Raw genomic sequence first — 17,117 nt, forward strand, 5'->3', positions numbered from 1 at the left:
GGAACACCATGGTGGACTCTTCCTGGCTGGGGCCAGGCTCGACGCGCCAGCAGCATGGCCCCAGCCAGTGTAGCCCTGGCGCCCAGAAGCATCCTTCCCATTTGGATTGTGTTCCCCACAAGCCTTGAATTCTAGTTCTGCTGGCCTTTGAGGCCGCCTGTCCTCAGCATTGCTCGCTGTGTTCCCCTTCTCTCGGGGCTGCTGCCTGTTTTCCTGACAACTTTATTGAGATACAGTGCACATACCGTGTCATTCACAGCTGATCCCATGCAGTTCAATGGCTTTTAAGAGTTCAGAGCTCAGCAACCATCAGCATAATCAATTTTAGAAATTGTTCTTACCCCAAAAAGAAATCCGGCACCTTTTTTTTTTTTTTAAAGATTTTATTCGTTTATTTGAGAGAGAGAGTGCACAAGCAGGGTGAGGGGCAGAGGGAGAAGCAGGCTTCCCGCTGAGCAGGGAGCCCGATGCGGGGCTTGATCCCAGGACCCTGGGATCATGACCTGAGCCGAAGGCAGATGCTTAACCGACTGAGCCACCCAGGTGCCCCGAAATCCAGCACCCTTTAATCCTTACCCCAACCTCCCTAAACTACCCCCCCCATCCCTCTATGGATTTGCCTGTTGTGGACATAACATATATAAATGGAATCGTAAAGTTCTCCAGGGCTTCTGGACCCTTTCTTGAATGTCATTCCCTGGTTCCTCCCATGTTCCCTCCGCTTCCAGGGAGCCCCCAGTCTCAGACTGGCCTTTGCTCACCACAAATGCTGGAAGTTCTGTCAGCCTATGGTGTCTGCTGTCAGCTCAATGTCAAGAGCGTCAAGAGCATGTGTAAATAAAGCCTTGCCTTGCTTTTTGTATTATTCTGAAACATGGCTAATAAAATCCTGCTTCACCCAGAAACGCCATTCCAAGAACAGATGTCCTCCAAGCCGTGGTTTTCCTACCACTCAAGCCCCTCTCCTAAATAGAGTACAGCCGAAGTGGCTCAAGGGGATGGAAGGACCCGCAGTCAACATGCGACCCAAACCTAGAGTGGAGCAATGACCCGTGCCCGGCATCCAGCTTCCAACTCCTGAGTGGATTTGCATGCATCCCTGCCTGCTGTCTGGATCTTAGTCAAGAAGGGAGGAGGGGGGTGGGAATGATTAGATGGTGGTGTAGACATGCTTTCCAACTTCACTTCTACCCCAGTTTCTCTTTTCTGCTTAGGAAGGGCCTCAGAGGTGTTCAGGCTCTGAGGGGGTTGGTCAGTCACTTGAACATCCGGCACTTTGAGTTGGAATCTCCAAACGCCAGGGTATGGTGGATTTTACTTCATCTCTGCTTGTCTTTGAAGATTAAATAAGACATAAAGGAGTGGAAGATGTACTTAAAATGCAATGGGAAGTTTTAATCCGATGGCCTTTAGACTCTGCAGTTGATGTCCTCCCTTCCCAAATAAATAAGGGCAGTGCCAGGCCCACTTCTGCTCCAACGCTTCCAGAAAAGACCTGCCAGTTCAGGGCCACGAGACCGCGGCTGCTCCGGGCTATGCAATAAAGTAAGGGCCCAAGTATGCTTGAGCTGGTATTCCAGCCCTGGCCTTGGGTCTCTGGTCAGGTGGCTGGAGAGAGAGTTTATTTTTTTAATTTTAGGATTGTATTTATTCATTTGAGAGAGCAAGCACAAGCAGGGGGAACTGCAGGCAGAGGGAGAAACAGGCTCCCCACCAAACAAGGAGCCCGATGCGGGACTCAATCCCAGGACCCCGGGATCATGACCTGAGCCGAAGGCAGACGCTTAACCAATTGAGCCACCCAGGCAGACGCTTAACCAATTGAGCCACCCAGGCACCCAGAGAGAGGTTCTTTAAAAAGAGGCTGGCAACAGTTAACCCAAGGCTGGGGCCCTGGCTCTGCTGCTTGCCAGCCCTGTGATTGATCAGGGGATCTTCCTGAGGTCTCAGGTTGCTGGAGGTGCAGCAGAGGCTCCTCCCTCATAGAGGTCTCATGAGGAGTGGATGGAACATCCATGTGAGGTGCTTGAGTGGTGTCCCACAGACGGGAGCACTCAGCACACGGTGGCCCTTGTTCCGTCCAGGTGTTGCCACCCATACACACTGCTGCCTTTGGGAGGAGTCCAGAGGCTCCCTTGGGTCTCACTGCCTCTCAGTAAGGAGCACTCTGACTGGGTTCTGGGTCAGAGCAGTTGAGGAATGTGGGGCACTGTTTAGCCTTCTTCCTGCTGTTCAGGCTTTCTTATTCTAGTGTTTGCTTTTTCAGATTACAAAAGCAATATACGATCCAATAGTCTATATTATGGGAGAATATAAAATAAAGCAACTGCCCCCAGCCCATGGGTACAGGCTGTGAAGTTGGGGTGCCCACTCACAGCCTCCCACATCACTCCTAAATGGCTTCACGGTCCATCTTCTTGCTTTTGGCCTCACCCCAGCCCTCCATGCCCTGCCGCCTCTCCCAGATCTTGGCGCTGGGTGCACATTCGCATCCTGTCCGTTTGGGTTGGTTGAGGCAGGTGAAGTGCCCTGGAGAACCAGCCTTTGTCCGTTAGAGGAAAATGGAGTCCCCTCTCTCATGATTTCTAGGATAACAAGAGGTCTTGTCCAACATGCCTTCCTAGACCCCAGTTCCTGGATTCCCTTCCTAGGAGGAGGAGTTCCCTAGGCTGTTAGTTTGCTGGATCCTTCCCTTCTGATCAGAGAGGAAGAAGATACAACAGTGACCTGAGAGGAGAGAGAGCAGAAAAGAATGACACACGATTGGCTGGCCCCTGACTTTTGCTCACTGCCGCTTCCTTGGGACTCACACAGAATAGGAAAACCAGCCCCTGCTTTTTAGCCAGACCATTCAGCTTTAATAAGGAGAAGTGGAACTCTATTAACAGCTCGATCTGAAGGCTGCCTGTGGTCGTGCAGAGTTTGGAGACAGACCTGGGTTCAAATCTAGATTCCCTTCCTGACTCTAGTGTGGTATTCAGCAAGCTACTCTATCTTTCTGGACCTCAGGAAAATGGGGGTAAAGCCCCCTTGCAGATGACTGTGAGGAGGAAATGAGCTGCTGTGCATCAAGGGCCTGCCACAGGCGAGCACAGGATGTGTCTCCGGGCTCCTCCGGAGGGCCAGGACTGCAGGGTCAGACTCAAGCCCTCGGCAAGGCCTCAGCGCGGCCCACTCTGAATACACCGTCCGCTCACATGCCATTTCTTTATCTTTCACAGAGGGCTTTCATTGTATGGTCCCGCCGACCACAGCGGTGGGAGCTAGCTTGCTTACCTGTCAGAAACGTGTCAATATAACATGCTTAGTCAAACTCATCATCTTATTTTACAACTCGATTTAGGAAGAAAGGAAGACATGGTCTTATGTTTCTCTGTCATTGTTTTACATGTGAATGTTGTCCCCCATTGTGATTATCAATGTCTTGAGGAAAAGGACCGTTTTTGCATATGCCACCTCACTTAATTATTACCATAGCCTTATGAGGTAATAGTGCTCCTGGGTGATAAGTGAGGAAGACACCCCAGGAGGGGAGGTCAGTGCCCACGGTCGCCGCTGGTAGGAGGCAGAGCAAGCCCAGGACCGGCATTCCCACGCTCTGAGTTTGCCTCTTTTGCCGTCTGGGTCCGCCCGCCGTGTGGCCTTTGCAATGGCCACAAGCGCCACAGGGCAACAGCACAGAGTGGTTTGAATGGTACCGGCTGTGTCTGTGCTACAACAAAAACAATTATTTTTGTGCAGACTCAGTGTTCTGTCAGACTTCACAGTCCCCTTTGTGTTGTTTGGTTGTTGTTGTTGTTTTAAAAAAGGCGTTCTCATTCATACGTAATTCATGCCTCTGGCTGGGGCATAAGTCAGAGAGGAGGGCAAAGTATTTGAATATAAATTCCTCAGTCTTTCCTTTGGGAAGTTATTCTTAGAAGGAAATGGGAGTGAAAGCCCCAAGTGTCTGGGGAAATGTCTCTCAGGCCAAGAGCCCACCTGTTAGCTCTGCCTATGGGAGGCCTGCCTAGACACCCCCCAGATCAAGGCCAAAGCCACCCCGCCTCCCTGCATAGTGCCAACCACCTAGAAGGAAATGGCCAAGTGTATCCATAATGTTAACACAAGCCTATAAAATGATGACAAATGTCACAGTGACACTTAAGAATTTAGTAAGGAAACCAGGACAGGAAAGATCTTAAAACAAACCACACAGGAAGCTTGTCACAAGTCTCAAGTTTTTTATTTTCAGAACAGAGGCTGGTTTTATTTTTAAAAAGAAAAAGGGGCGGGGGAAACGTGCTCAATGCTAGTGAGGTGCCACTTCCCTTCTCCCAGGCTCTAACTTCCAGCCAGCTCTCTTCCCCAAAAACACATGGACTCAGAACAGCCTTTAGAGGGGGGCCGATCCAACCCCCTTTTACAACCCAGAGAGTCAGAGGCTCAGATCAAGGGCATGCCTTACTGGCACACACGTTAGAGGCCAGCAGTCTGAATTCTGAACCGGGGCTACTTTCCTGTGAATCATGAGCCTCAGGCTGGCATGAGCCTCAGGAAACAGTGCACCTCCTGTTTATGAGACCCCCCCATGGGGAAACATCTCCAGTTTGAACCCCCCACTACAGATGCCCCTAGAAAGCAAGAAAAATGAAACTTTAGGGGTCATGTCTCATTTTGAGTGGGGCAAAGAAAGAGTAAAACACTCAAGAAAAAAACACCAGAAGGGATTGGCCCCTGAGCGCAAAGTGCTTGCACCAGATGTTTGAAAGAGAACGTCCAGGGGTGAGTGGGGGGCCCGCAGACAGAGCCTGAGCAGGCCCAGCCTCTGCCAGGGCTGGCCCGGGTGCCGACAGTCTCTCGACGTACCTAGGGACGTGGTAGCTCATTGGAACCTATCACAGCCTCCCACCAGAAAACTCAACAGCAGTCAGATTTTATAGTCAGTCACTCAGCAGGGGAGACCACCATCCAAACAGGAGAAAGGGGGTGGGGCAGGGGCCAGCCAGGGGCTGGCCATGGCCCAGACACAAAGTCCATTCACAGCCACTGAGATTAGGTAGCAGAGAAACAGAGCGAAGCTGGAGAGTGATGGAGACCTGGGAAGCGGTCTGGGCCCAGGACTTTGAGCACACCGAATTCAAAGGGAAAGGATATGGGGGCGGGGGGAGTGCTGAGAGAGAAAAAAGACTAGTTGCAAAATCTAACCCGCTAATATTGGACCTAGGAGGGTGAGGGGCTGGGAGCACAGATGATACATTGAGTGTAAACATGTTTCCTCCATCGTTCCCCACTGTGACAGTAGGGGAGTTTCAGAAGGACTCTGGTCAAGACATCAGCCCCTCTGTGTCTCTATCTACATGGAAGTCTTCTATCAACAAACCCCCAAGAAGTTGGGAGAGAAGGGTCTCAAGTAAAAAACTGAGGCCCAGAAAGCAAAAGTGAGTGCCATCGAAGCTCGTGAGTGACAGTCAAAACTACAATCCATGACTTCTGGTCCTTTGTCCGGGGTTCGTTACACCACACAAAGCATACGAAGCGGGGAAGGGCAACAAAAATTCTCACAGTTCTGCCCCCACCCCATCCTATTCTGGGATGGAGGGAAGTGAGTATTTCCTGGTCTTGCTGCCAACTGTCCTCCTGCATTCTTACCTCCCCTAAAAACTTACCCTCAAAGATTCCAAGAGTGATGTCCCACATCCAGACTATAGGTGGGCAACCCCTGGGTGTCCCTGGTCATTAATCTCAAAAGAATGCCAGGGAGGAAGGCAGGGCAGGGGGAGGATCTACCCAGCCTCTCCATGCAGCCTGCCTTCCCCTTAGAAATTCTCTTAACCAGAGCAGAGGACAAAGGTCATCACCACCCTTTCTGATCCATACCAGGCTTCCTAGAGGAAGGACAGATGGGGAATTGGATTTCCTGGAGCCAATGGGAGCCCCAACTTCCCATCTATCCAGGAACCCCACCAAAGCTGAGCCAAGATCTGACCCAGTCAGGAACAAACCTCGGAAAGGGTAAGAGTTCTGGGTGCAGTGGGAGGGAGAGTGGGAGGGCAAGCCAATGGCTGATACTCCACAGACCCTGTAATAAGACAGGCACCAAACCCCAGCCGGATCCAGTGGCCATGTTGAATGCAACTTCTGAGTATTTTGCCTTTATTTTTTGCAAGGAGCATCAGTGTATGATGCAACAAAAGTTGAAAGCACGGAGGTAGAAATGCTCACTCACCCAAGAAAGGGTGTGGTTTGGTCCTTAGAGTATGGACCCTCTCCTCCCCCAAGCTGAGAAGAGAGGAGTAGAATTGAGGAAGATCCTGGGTGAGCGTCTCCCTTGGAGGAGAGCAACTGGGCAGCTCCCAGGAGCCCAGCTCTTTCTGGGAATTAATTCATGGCCACAAATTCAGGTAGGAATGAGGGTGGTTGTATGTGTGGTGGGAAGGACAGGGCCTCCCCAGATCTCCTACTGATTGCAAGGGGCCACAGTGCCGACACAAGAAAACTATACTACACACACACACAAACACAGTCTTTGCATCTACCATCTGGAAAACAATCCAATAGACACATCAGGGGAACAGTGGATTCTGGATCAGTTTCAAGGCGTGGGACAATGACCACTAACCACAGCCTATAAGAAGCTGGCACTTCCAAGCGAAGGGGATGGCTTAAGGCCCAGCAGCCCTGTCTGGGCAACCCCCTTTTCACCATTCTCCCCCAAAATGGACAGGAATTAGGATGGTGGTGGGAAAAGCAAGCAGCAGAGGTATCCAGCCCCTGGAGGCTAGGTTAGGGTAGGGCATGGAGAAGGCAGCCTATAGTAGTAGTAAGTGGACCTTCCTCCTTCACCATTAGTTGCTGGTCTCCCTCCAAGCAGTCTTGACCCAAGGGGTGCAGAAGGACACACTGGCCCTTAGCCCTATTAACAGTTCCGTCTTCCAAATAGAGCCTGATGAAATCTGGGTGAGAGACGGTCAAAGGACAAGGGGCTGGGGTCTCTCAACCCCAAAGCAAGCCCCTCTCCCTTATCCCTCCTCAATTCTGGGACGCCACGGCCAGGGTATTGACATAGCCATGGGCACCCCCCTCGTTCTCCGAGATGCAGTGGCCCAGCTGGGAGCCTCCCTGAGGTGGTGGTGGTGGTGGTGGCGGTGGCGGGGCAGAGGGCGGAGGGCCGTAGCCCCCTCTCCCCCGACTGGGGGAGGTCCGACTCCCCCGGTCCCAACAGCCCTCTAGGGCTTCCAGGCCGCGGCAGCCGAGGAAGAAGAGGTTCTTGAGCATGAAGATGGAGAGCGGCTGCTGGTAGCTCACCACCAGGAGGCAGCGCAGCGCCAGCAAGGGCACGTCCACCAGGCAGCCGCCCAGCAGGCGCAGAAGGCGGCTACAGCTGCCCGGCCCTGAAGCCTGGCCCCAGGACGAAGCTGCCGCTGCGGCGTTGAGTTCATAGAGCCAGAGCACCGGCGAGGCGAGGGTGAGGAAGTAGACGGCGATGAGCAGGTAGCGCAGGTGCGCGGGTAGCGGCACGCGGCCTTCCAGCATCAGCTCCACCAAGGTGAAGCTGTCGAGCAGGTCCAGACACGTGCCCAGGAAGCAGCCCGCGGCTCGGTGCTGCTGGGGCTGCAGGAGCAGGGGTCCCGCCGAGCCAGGGGGGGCGCCCGCCTCGCTGATGGCCCGCACCAGGCTGTAGAGCAGGGGCACGGACAGCGCCATGGTGAGGCGGAAGCCCGTGGTGCCGAAGGGCGCGCGCAGCTCGATGAGGTCCAGGATGGACGTGCCCAGGATAAGCACCACCTTAGGCGTGAAGGCGATGGAGTAGATGAGCCAGGCCAGATAGGCGAAGGCGAACTCGCCCGCTGCCCCGGCAGCGCCCGGGCCGCCCCCCGGGCCACCTGCGCCCCCGCGGCCGCCGCGCGCCTTGGCCCCCGCCGCAGCCCCGGCGGAGGCGCCCGAGGCGGCGGGCAGGTGCAGAGGCGGCGCGGCGTGGTGGTGGTGCTGGTGGTGGTTGTGCGCGCCGCTCGCCGCGCCGGCCCGACGGCCCCGGCTGTTCTTGGCGAAGAAAATGGCCCAGCCCACCACCACCACCAGGTCGGTGGCGATCCAGGAGCACCAGTACAGGTCGGTGACGGCGATGAGGTACAGGTCCAGCAGACCGCCCTGTGCCAGCAGCAGCACCACGGACAGCGCCTGGTAGCCCCAGCGGCACCCCGGGCTGGGGGCGCAGCCTCGGCGCCGACCCCTGCGGCCCGAGCGGGCCGGACGGCCGCAGCAGCAGCAACACGAACAGCATGAGGTGCCGCTGCCGGTCCCGGTCCCGCCCGCGCCCCCGGCCGAGCGGCCCCCGGGGCCCCCGACGGCCCCAGCCGCAGCACCCACGCCGAAGTCCGCGGCTGTCATGCTGCAGGAGGAGGTGGGCGTGGAGGTGGAAGAGGAGGTGGCGGCCGAGGAGGAGAAGGCGGCAGGCGCGGGGTCGGCGGCTGGGGCGCCCCCCTGAGCCGGGGGTCCCGGGAGGCCGGCGGCGGCGGCTGGCACTAGCGGCTTGCTGATGGTGATGCTCTCGTCGTCGTCCTCTCTCTCCGCGCCGGTGCTGCTGCTGGGGGAGCCGCCGCCGCCCCCGCCGCGTCTGCCGCCGCCTCCCCCCCGGCTGGTGCTGGTGCTGGTGCTGCTGTCGCCCGAGCCTCTCCGGCCGCGGGAGGAACCCCTCCGGAGGAAGAGGGGCTGCAGCCGGGCAGCGGCGGGGGGCGGTGGGAAGGAGCCGGACGAGGACGAGACCGAGCGGGGGTTGCCGAGCGCTGGGTGCATTGTCCTCCGAGGAGCTCCGGGGGGCTGCCCAGCTGCTCCCTCCCCGCCAACCCCGGGCTGGCAAGGCGGCCGAGGGGAGCCGGGGCCAGCCGCCGCCTCCTCCCCAGCGGCTGGGACTCGTACCCGGGTCGGGCAGCAGCGAGATCCGGACTGGAGCCACCGGACTGGGCGAGCCAAGCCCCGGGTGCCCGGGAAGTAGGGTAGGCGAGGAGCTGAACCCACCACGGTGACGACGGGCGAGGCGGGGGCGGGGAGCTAGCCTAGTCAGAGAGGAAAGGGAGGCTGGCGGTGGGGAAACCAGGACTGGATTCAAGGGGGAGAGGAGGAGGAGAGACCAGAGAAGGAGAAAGCCTGGCTCGCTGGATCCGCAGGAACAAAAGGGGGGAGGGGTTGCTGAGGCGCGAGAGTTGGGGTGGGGAGCTCTGTGGGGGGGCCTAGACGATGAGAGGGGAAGAGGAGAAACGGGGAAGCGGGAGTGGGCGGGGTTGGCGCTGGGAGGACCTAACCCGAGCAGAGGATTCCTAGGGAAGTCGTTCAGCGATCCCACCAGCCGGAACTGCTGAAGCGTTAGTAACCCGATGGCCTTGGTCTCCGTGTAGATGATGCCTCTGAGCACCAGGCACAGACGACAGGTTCCGGCCTCTGCTCCTGCTCAGCACAACTTCTTTTGCAGGCAGCAGGGGCAGCTTTGGCCTCTACCCCCAGTCCAGCGCCCTTTTACCTGGGGCAGCCTGCCTCTCCTTCAGGCACTTGAAAAATAACGGAGGAATCAGGCCATGCGGATTAAAAGGACCAGGAACAGCAGCCCAGACATGAATTTCTACATATTGCTGTGCCCTGCACTGGGTTCAGTGATAGACCCTCAGGGACGTCCCACTTTCCAGTGAATGGAGCAGTTCTTTGAATGTAACTGCTTGGGGAGAGAACGGAGGTTAAAGAATTATTCATGTGGCCCCAGCCAAGTGGGGCTTTTGGTATTCTCAGAGGTCTTTAAAGTGGGAATTAGAAATAATAAAGATGTATCTAGCAGAGAGGAAATAAAGGGACCTTTAGAGCTACGGGTACCTTGATAAAAACAAAGGCTCAAATTGAGTGCTGGTGAACATTACAACCTGCCACTCTGGACAGGCCCTGCGGGTTCAGAGCTCATTCTGACCCACTCCCTGGGATTTATTCCATGACTGGGGCTGGATACCCATCAGCAACTCAGGAAGGCAGCAGGTAAGAGTTATGGCATTAGAGGTTTAGGGGAGAAAACAATGACTAGAGCATTTGGGGCTAAAAAAAAATCGGAGGCTCATGTATAATGCAAACATCCCAGCCACATCAAAGCAAGGCAGGAAGCTTGTCTGCCCCTTCCTCCTCCTCTACATACTTAAGGCTGCAAGTTCCCTGCCTTGATTTCATTGCTGTTAAAACTTGTGCTGTTGGGGCTCACACCACGCAGTGCCAGGGAGGAGGACGAGGGAGCACCAAGGTGGCTGCTTGCCCAGCCCTTGCCCCTAAATCTGCCTTGTGAATAAGGGTCAGTTTGGGCCAAACCTGCTTTTTCCAGTCTCTTGGAGGTCCATCTCTACAACTAATCCATGGTAGATATGGGATTTAGAACCACTAACCTGCACTATTTCCACCTGCCTCTAGCACACATAACCTTTAAAAAGTTCGATGTCCAGTCATGCCAGACAGAGATATTAGATGGTGAAAATGCTCTGGGGTCGGTGGTCTCAGCTCTGCCACTTAGCTTGTGTGATTTGGAACTGGTTATTTCCCCTCTCTAGCCTCACATTATCCAACTGTAAAAAGGGACCAATATCGGGGCGCCTGGGTGGCTCAGTTGGTTAAGCGACTGCCTTCGGCTCAGGTCATGATCCTGGAGTCCCTGGATCGAGTCCCGCATCGGGCTCCCTGCTCGGCAGGGAGCCTGCTTCTCCCTCTGACCCTCTCCTCTCTCATGTGCTCTCTCTCTCATTCTGTCTCAAATAAATAAATAAAAATCTTAAAAAAAAAAAAAAAGGGACCAATATCTACCTTAACAGGCTGTTATTAAGAGAGGTCATGAGTTCCAAGGGTTTAGCCTAGTGCCTGGCACAGAGTATGTACTCAGCTAAAGGCAGCTGGTGTTATCATAATTCCACTTAGCTCTTGTCTTAACCTCCCGGGGAACATTTCCTCACAGCACAAGTCACTAATGATGTTTTCTGGGCTGGATTCCTTCCTGAGGCCACATTCAGAGTTCTGTCCCCCACAGCGTTGCACTTCAGTAAGTGCCAGGGAGCAAAGCTGCTCTCATTAGGACAGTGGTTCTTGGAGCTGGTCTCCACAGACTTCACAATGTGAGAGATTTGGCTCTGGCAGCGGGTGCCAAGCCACATGGGGCAAGGTGGGGAATAAAGAGCGGGTGCAGCCCGCCCTCATGTGTGAGTGTCACAGCAGTCCAGCAGATGTCAGGGCTGAGACAGTCCAGGTTAAAAAGCAGATTGGGGAGCTGCCAACTCCTAATGGGAGTGATTATAGCCAGGCTCCCAGCTCTCCCCCAGGGAAAACATCAGCCAACGACTAACCTGAAAGCTGACCCAAGACTTCTGCTCAAGTCAATGAAGCAGTTGAAGGAGCAAAAGCAGTGGATGAAGGCAAGGAACTGGGCTCCTGCAAGAACACTGACACCTCTGTCCCCACGCCCCACACCTGCCGGCTCCCCTGACCCACTCACCACTCCCTGCTCTCACCTGGCAGGCCCAGCCCCTCCTCCCACACGTGCCTCCAGGACAGGGATCCTCCCCCGTAACTTGAACTGTAACAGCCCTTTGAAGTTATCTTTTGTATTTCTGGGAAATGTACTGTCCATCAGTTAGATTAACTTCCTGTATGAGATCTTTTACCCCAATTTTTTCAGATCTGAGGCCCTGAATAAAAGACCACATATAATAAGGATGAGAAATCAGAGTACACAAAAGAATAAGTTGGTGGCCTGGGTATTGGAGGGATCTCCTCTTTGCACTGGGTTTTTCCTAATCTTCACACACACACACAGCCTTTGCTTCAGGCTGGAAAGGGCTTGACAAAGACATGACAAGAAGAAGGAAAACAATAGACTTTCTCATATATAAAGTGAGAGCAAATATCCCACAAGGATGTAGAAAAGGGAAGACACAGTCACCAAGCACCTCATAAGCACTGAAGGTCTAACTAGATATCTTACACACAATACCTGGAAACTGAGACACAGAGAGGTTAAGCAACTTAATCCAAGTCACACAGCTAGTTAAGGTTAGATCCAGACTTCTCTCAGGGCATCCTGGGGGACAGGGACAAACTAAGCAGGTTTCAATCCAAAAAATATTTCCCTAAGAACCTGCTAAACACTGGGCACTGGGTAAGGTTCATTTGGAGACCTAATATTCTTGTCCTCCTGGAACAGAAAGGCTAAGGGCTCACTGCCTTCCTGGAGCAGCAGTGGATGAACTAGGAGTAAGGGAATGTTACCCCCAGCCAGCTCAGCAGCATAGGAAAGCTCAGTGAGGCAAGGCCAACCCTTCCACATACTGAACCAAGGCCCCACTCTTTCCCGATCCATTCTCTGCTCACTATCACTGCCCTCTGTCACCTTCACAGCAAGAATAAAGAACAGGTCCAAAGAGAACCGTCAGAGGGGCGTGTGGAGCCCCACAGGTGCTCAGTGAAGACACAAGCAGGGCCCTCTGGTTCTCAACTACACAGTCACCATACTGACTCTGAGAAAATGAAAGGGGGGGTGCCTGGGTGGCTCAGTCGTTAGGCGTCTGCCTTCGGCTCGGGTCATGATCCCGGGGTCCTGGGATCAAGCCCCGCATCGCGCTCCCTGCTCCGCAGGAGGCCTGCTTCTCCCTCTCCCACTCCCCCTGCTTGTGTTCCCTCTCTCGCTGTGTCTCTCTCTGTCAAATAAATAAATAAAATCTTAAAAAAAAAAAAAAAATGAAAGGGAAGCTGGCAGGGAACTGGGACTGAAGTAGGATGAGTCTGTGAAGCTTGGGCTTATTAGGAACTTGAAGCCTCAAAATGACTTTTAGAGCTCTCTGAAGATAGACACTATCCCTGCCCCAACTCATCCTCTAGTACCTGGAGCAAAGCTGTGCCTTGAGCTGCCCCGTAGATGTCTCACAGAGATGCCACTACCCTCTTGGATAAAGAAGTCCCAGCATTGGGCGCCTGGGTGGCTCAGTTGGTTGAGCGACTGCCTTCGGCTCAGGTCATGATCCTGGAGTCCCGGGATCGAGTCCCGCATCGGGCTCCCTGCTCGGCGGGGAGTCTGCTTGTCCCTCTGACCCTCCCCCCTCTCATGTGCTCTCTGTCTCAAATAAATAAATAAAATCTTTAAAAAAAAAAAGAAGTCCCAGCATCAGCACCTCCATGTGTCAGTCCCCAGGCTAGGTGTTGGGATTCCAGAGACTAAAACAAAGCAAGTCTTTTCCTAGGTGTTCACCCTGGGAAGGAGACACAGTGAAGTGACTGAATGCCAAACAGGGTGCAGAAGAGGTGAAAACAGGAGTCAGTAAAGCCTTCAGAGAGGAGGGGATGTGCGAGCTGTTGTAAAAGGTGGGCAGATGGTGATTAGCAGATGGGGGGGGCGGGTTGAGTTGGGAGAGCATTCTAGGTAGAAGGAGCAAGATGAACAAAGTACCTATGGTATGAAATAGCAGGACACATTTAAGGAATTACAAGTATTTGACATTGCTTGCATATAAAGTGCAAGAAGATGCAATAAAAGGTAAGGCTGAGGGAAGAGGCAGGAGTTAGGTTACATAGGACCTCATATGCCACACTGAACTTGGGCTGCATTCTGAGAGAATAGGGAACTCTTGAAAGCAGAAATGTAACAAGAACAGGTCTGCATTTTGGAAAAGTTGCTTTGCAGTAAAGATGATGGAATGGAGGGAAGAGAAAATGAAAGCAGAGACTATGTTCCACTTCTGGCAATACTGTGAACTAAATAATATAAAACCTCTCCAGCTCACAAAAAAACACAAGATAAAATTGAATGTCCTTTTAAATGCCCAGTTAAAAGAGTAAGATAAATTCTTGGGGCCATAAAGAAAGAGCAAACTGGAAGTCAGAATGGTAAGTGAAGTGAATGATGCTGTGAGTGCCTTCACGTATGTAGGCTGTCTCAATAGGGAATGTTGTCTAAGATGGTAAGGACAAGCCATAAATAGCAATCAAATTTAAATTTACCTAATATTAATTGGAATAAATTGAAACTTAAAATTCAATTCCTCCATCTCTCTAGCAACATTTCAACTGCTCAAAAGCCCCATGTGACTAGTGGCTACCATATGGACAGCAGATATAAAACTCTATTACTGTGGCAAGTTCTATTGGACCACGCAGATGGGAACTTGGATTTAATAGCCAAACAGAGACAGGAAACCTGGCATTCAACCCAAATGAGGCAAGAAGGCAGAGCTGACCTTCCTACATAAAACCAGAACCCTCAATGAAAGGATGGACTAGAAAAACAAATCTACCACCCAAACAGGGAGACTACATGGAGACGAATGAACATTGGCCTAGGCTGGAAGTGAAATAAAAACCTTCCCTGGAAATTCATTACCATGGGTTTATACCACGTATAGATTTGAAATTTGATCTCATGCTGAAAAATTAACATAAATATTGGTTGTAGGCTGATAATAACCATGGATGCCTCTCAAAAGCAAATATAAAACAGTTCTGAAGGGACACACCTTCAAACCAGGCCTTAAAGAAGTCCCACAGATAAAACATCAGTAAAAGTGAGCTCACAATCCCAAATTACAAAACACATAAGGAAGTAACCCATCATGAATGAAAGCCAGCAGATTAAACATACAGCAAGATTAGACCCTCCCCACCCCACCACCAAGAACTTCAAATGATGAAGGCTATACCACCAATAGGTTTACTACGATTAAAAACATAAAAAAGAATATAATGCTATAAAAAAAGAATAGTATAGAAAAAGAAAAGAATAAGGCAGGGAGAAGTACATCCAAGAATGGCAGTGTGTGGATCTCTGTGAATTTTCTCTCCAGTGAAACAACCAAAACTGGTGGAAGCTATAAAAAAAACAACCATTTAAAATTTCTGAAAATCGTCTTAGGGCACCCAGCAAATGGAAAAATATTTATTCAAGAAAGCATACTAAATCTCTTTAAGAATAACAAGAGTCTGTGGCATTTAAGCCACAACCTGCTCCCTTCCCTCCCCCCACTGAGTGTGATAGAAACTCTACTTCAGTTGAGTACAGACAAGAAGAAGGGGCTCCCTATCTCCCAGTCTAGGATAATAGTTTCTCCCTAGGAAGGGATCTCTAATCCCACCCCCCACCCCCGCTTCCTGTGTAGAAATTCTGTGCCAAAAAAGCACAGCTGAGCGGTCTGAGGTTCCCTACTTCCACCTAGTCCCTTCTTGTAGAGTAAAAGTTCTAACCTAGGTGTGGCAGGCCAAAAATACTGGGCCAAATCACCCTGTCCCAGCTCACTGGTAGCCTAGGGGTCCCAGGCAAGGAGAGGCAAGCGGAGAAAACAAGGGCCTACTACCGCCTCCTCTCATCCCCTTCCAATTTGTAGAAAAGGTGATTCACTCCAAGAGAAGTATGTTGCCAAGCCTTGGCACAACAGCGCTGCCTTAGATGTAGAAACAAAGAACTCTGTAGCTCAACCTAAGGAGACTGACTTTATTTGGAACAGAGTGTGGGGAAGTTCAAGTCTAAAGGCACTGTTGAAGACAACGGAGCTCTTGGTGGTGAGTAATTTAGAGGAGGCTGATAGTTCCATGATGGAACAAGTGAAACACTAAACTAGCTAAAAGTTTAACAGAGAGAACTAGGGAAAGAGCTAAAAAGAACCCACCTGGGGACAGAGTAAGCCTCAAAAACTGGTCTCAAGAACTACCCCTGCAAAGGGGTCCAACTCTATTGGATCAGATGTGGAGCAATTGATGCCCCAGGACATTGTCAAAAATAACAGGATAATCAGCTATCAATTAGTGAAGATTAACAGATGGGTGTGATACCAATAGAGGTCAACCAGCCAGAAGCAAAACTGGGAGATCAGGGGAAAACAGTCAATGAGAACCCAGCTAAAACTGCAGCCATCCCAGGAGGGAAGGGAGACTAGGTGCATGTCCAAGGCTATTGAAGAGACATCAGAGGCTTCGCACTACAAGGAAAATAGACTTCACTGAATTTGTCCAGCCATGGATATCCATGACATCCATGATATCCATGACAAAAAGTCCTGAGGTGGGGGTGAGAGATCATGGTCAGTTTCCTGAATTGTTACAAGATATTATCTTAAATGTCCAGTTTTAAAACATTATGAAACATATAAAGAAAAGAGGAAAGTGTAACTCATACATAGGGAAAGAAAGCCAGACAACAGAAACTGTTATTGAGGGGCCCAGACACTGGATTTAGGAGACAAATACTTCAGAGCAGGTACTATAAATATGTTCAAAGAACTAAAGGAAACCACACTTAAAGAATTATAGGAAAGTATGATGACAATGTCTCATCAAATAGAGAATATGAAGAGACAGAAACAATAATAATAATACCAAATGGAAACTTTAGAGTTGAAAAGTTCAATAACTAAAATGAAAAATTCATTAGAGGGACTCAACAGTACATCTGAGCTGGCAGAAAAAAGATTCAGCAAACTAAAAGATATATTGATATAGATTAAACACTCTGAAGAGGGGCGCCAGGGTGGCTCAGTCGTTAAGTGTCTGCCTTCGGCTCGGGTCATGGTCCCGGGGTCCTGGGATCGAGCCCAGCATCGGGCTCCCTGCTCCGCGGGAAGCCTGCTTCTCCCTCTCCCACTCCCCCTGCTTGTGTTCCCCCTCTCGCTGTGTCTCTCTCTGTCAAATAAATAAAATCTTTAAAAAATTAAAAAAATAAATAAACACTCTGAAGAACAGGGAGAAAAAAGAATGAAGAAAAAAATGAACAGAACCTCAGAGAGATAATGGGACACCATTAATCATATCAACATACACTTAATGAGAGTACTTGAAAGAGAGAAAGAAAAAAGCAGAAAAAAAAATTCAAAGAAATAATTTCTTGAAAACTTCCCAAATTTGATGAAAACTATTAATCCACACATCCAAGAATTCAACAAACTCCAAGTAGCATAAATGCAGAGATCCAGACAAATCATAGTCAAAATGTTAAAAGCAAAAGACAAGAAAGAAATCTTGAAAACAGCAAGAACAACATCATATACAAGGAAATCCCAATAAGATTAACAGTTAACTTTTCATCAGAAAGAGTAAAGGCCAGGGGTGCCTGGCTGGCTTGATCAGTGGAGCATGCAACTCTTAATCTC

At 51.4% G+C, this 17,117-nt stretch overlaps 1 protein-coding gene across 1 annotated transcript; it reads right to left on the reverse strand.

Annotated features, from left to right (window-relative positions):
• Positions 1-4,203: 4,203 nt before the first annotated feature.
• On the reverse strand, positions 4,204-8,920 carry TMEM121B (transmembrane protein 121B). The gene has a single exon (XM_045874125.3). The coding sequence runs from the start codon at positions 8,773-8,775 to the stop codon at positions 7,012-7,014; it is 1,764 nt and encodes a 587-aa protein (XP_045730081.1). The 5' UTR covers positions 8,776-8,920; the 3' UTR covers positions 4,204-7,011.
• Between the last annotated feature and the right edge of the window lie 8,197 nt (positions 8,921-17,117).

Source organism: Mirounga angustirostris, unplaced genomic scaffold (genome assembly GCF_029215605.1).
Source record: "Mirounga angustirostris isolate CCGP_5_RB_7025 unplaced genomic scaffold, mMirAng1.0.hap1 SCAF_5, whole genome shotgun sequence".
NCBI lineage: Eukaryota > Metazoa > Chordata > Mammalia > Carnivora > Phocidae > Mirounga > Mirounga angustirostris.

What these genes read in the sequence shown, in the direction of transcription:
- TMEM121B (XM_045874125.3), bottom strand. Translation starts at nt 8,775, where the DNA reads ATGCACCCAGCGCTCGGCAACCCCCGCTCGGTCTCGTCCTCGTCCGGC.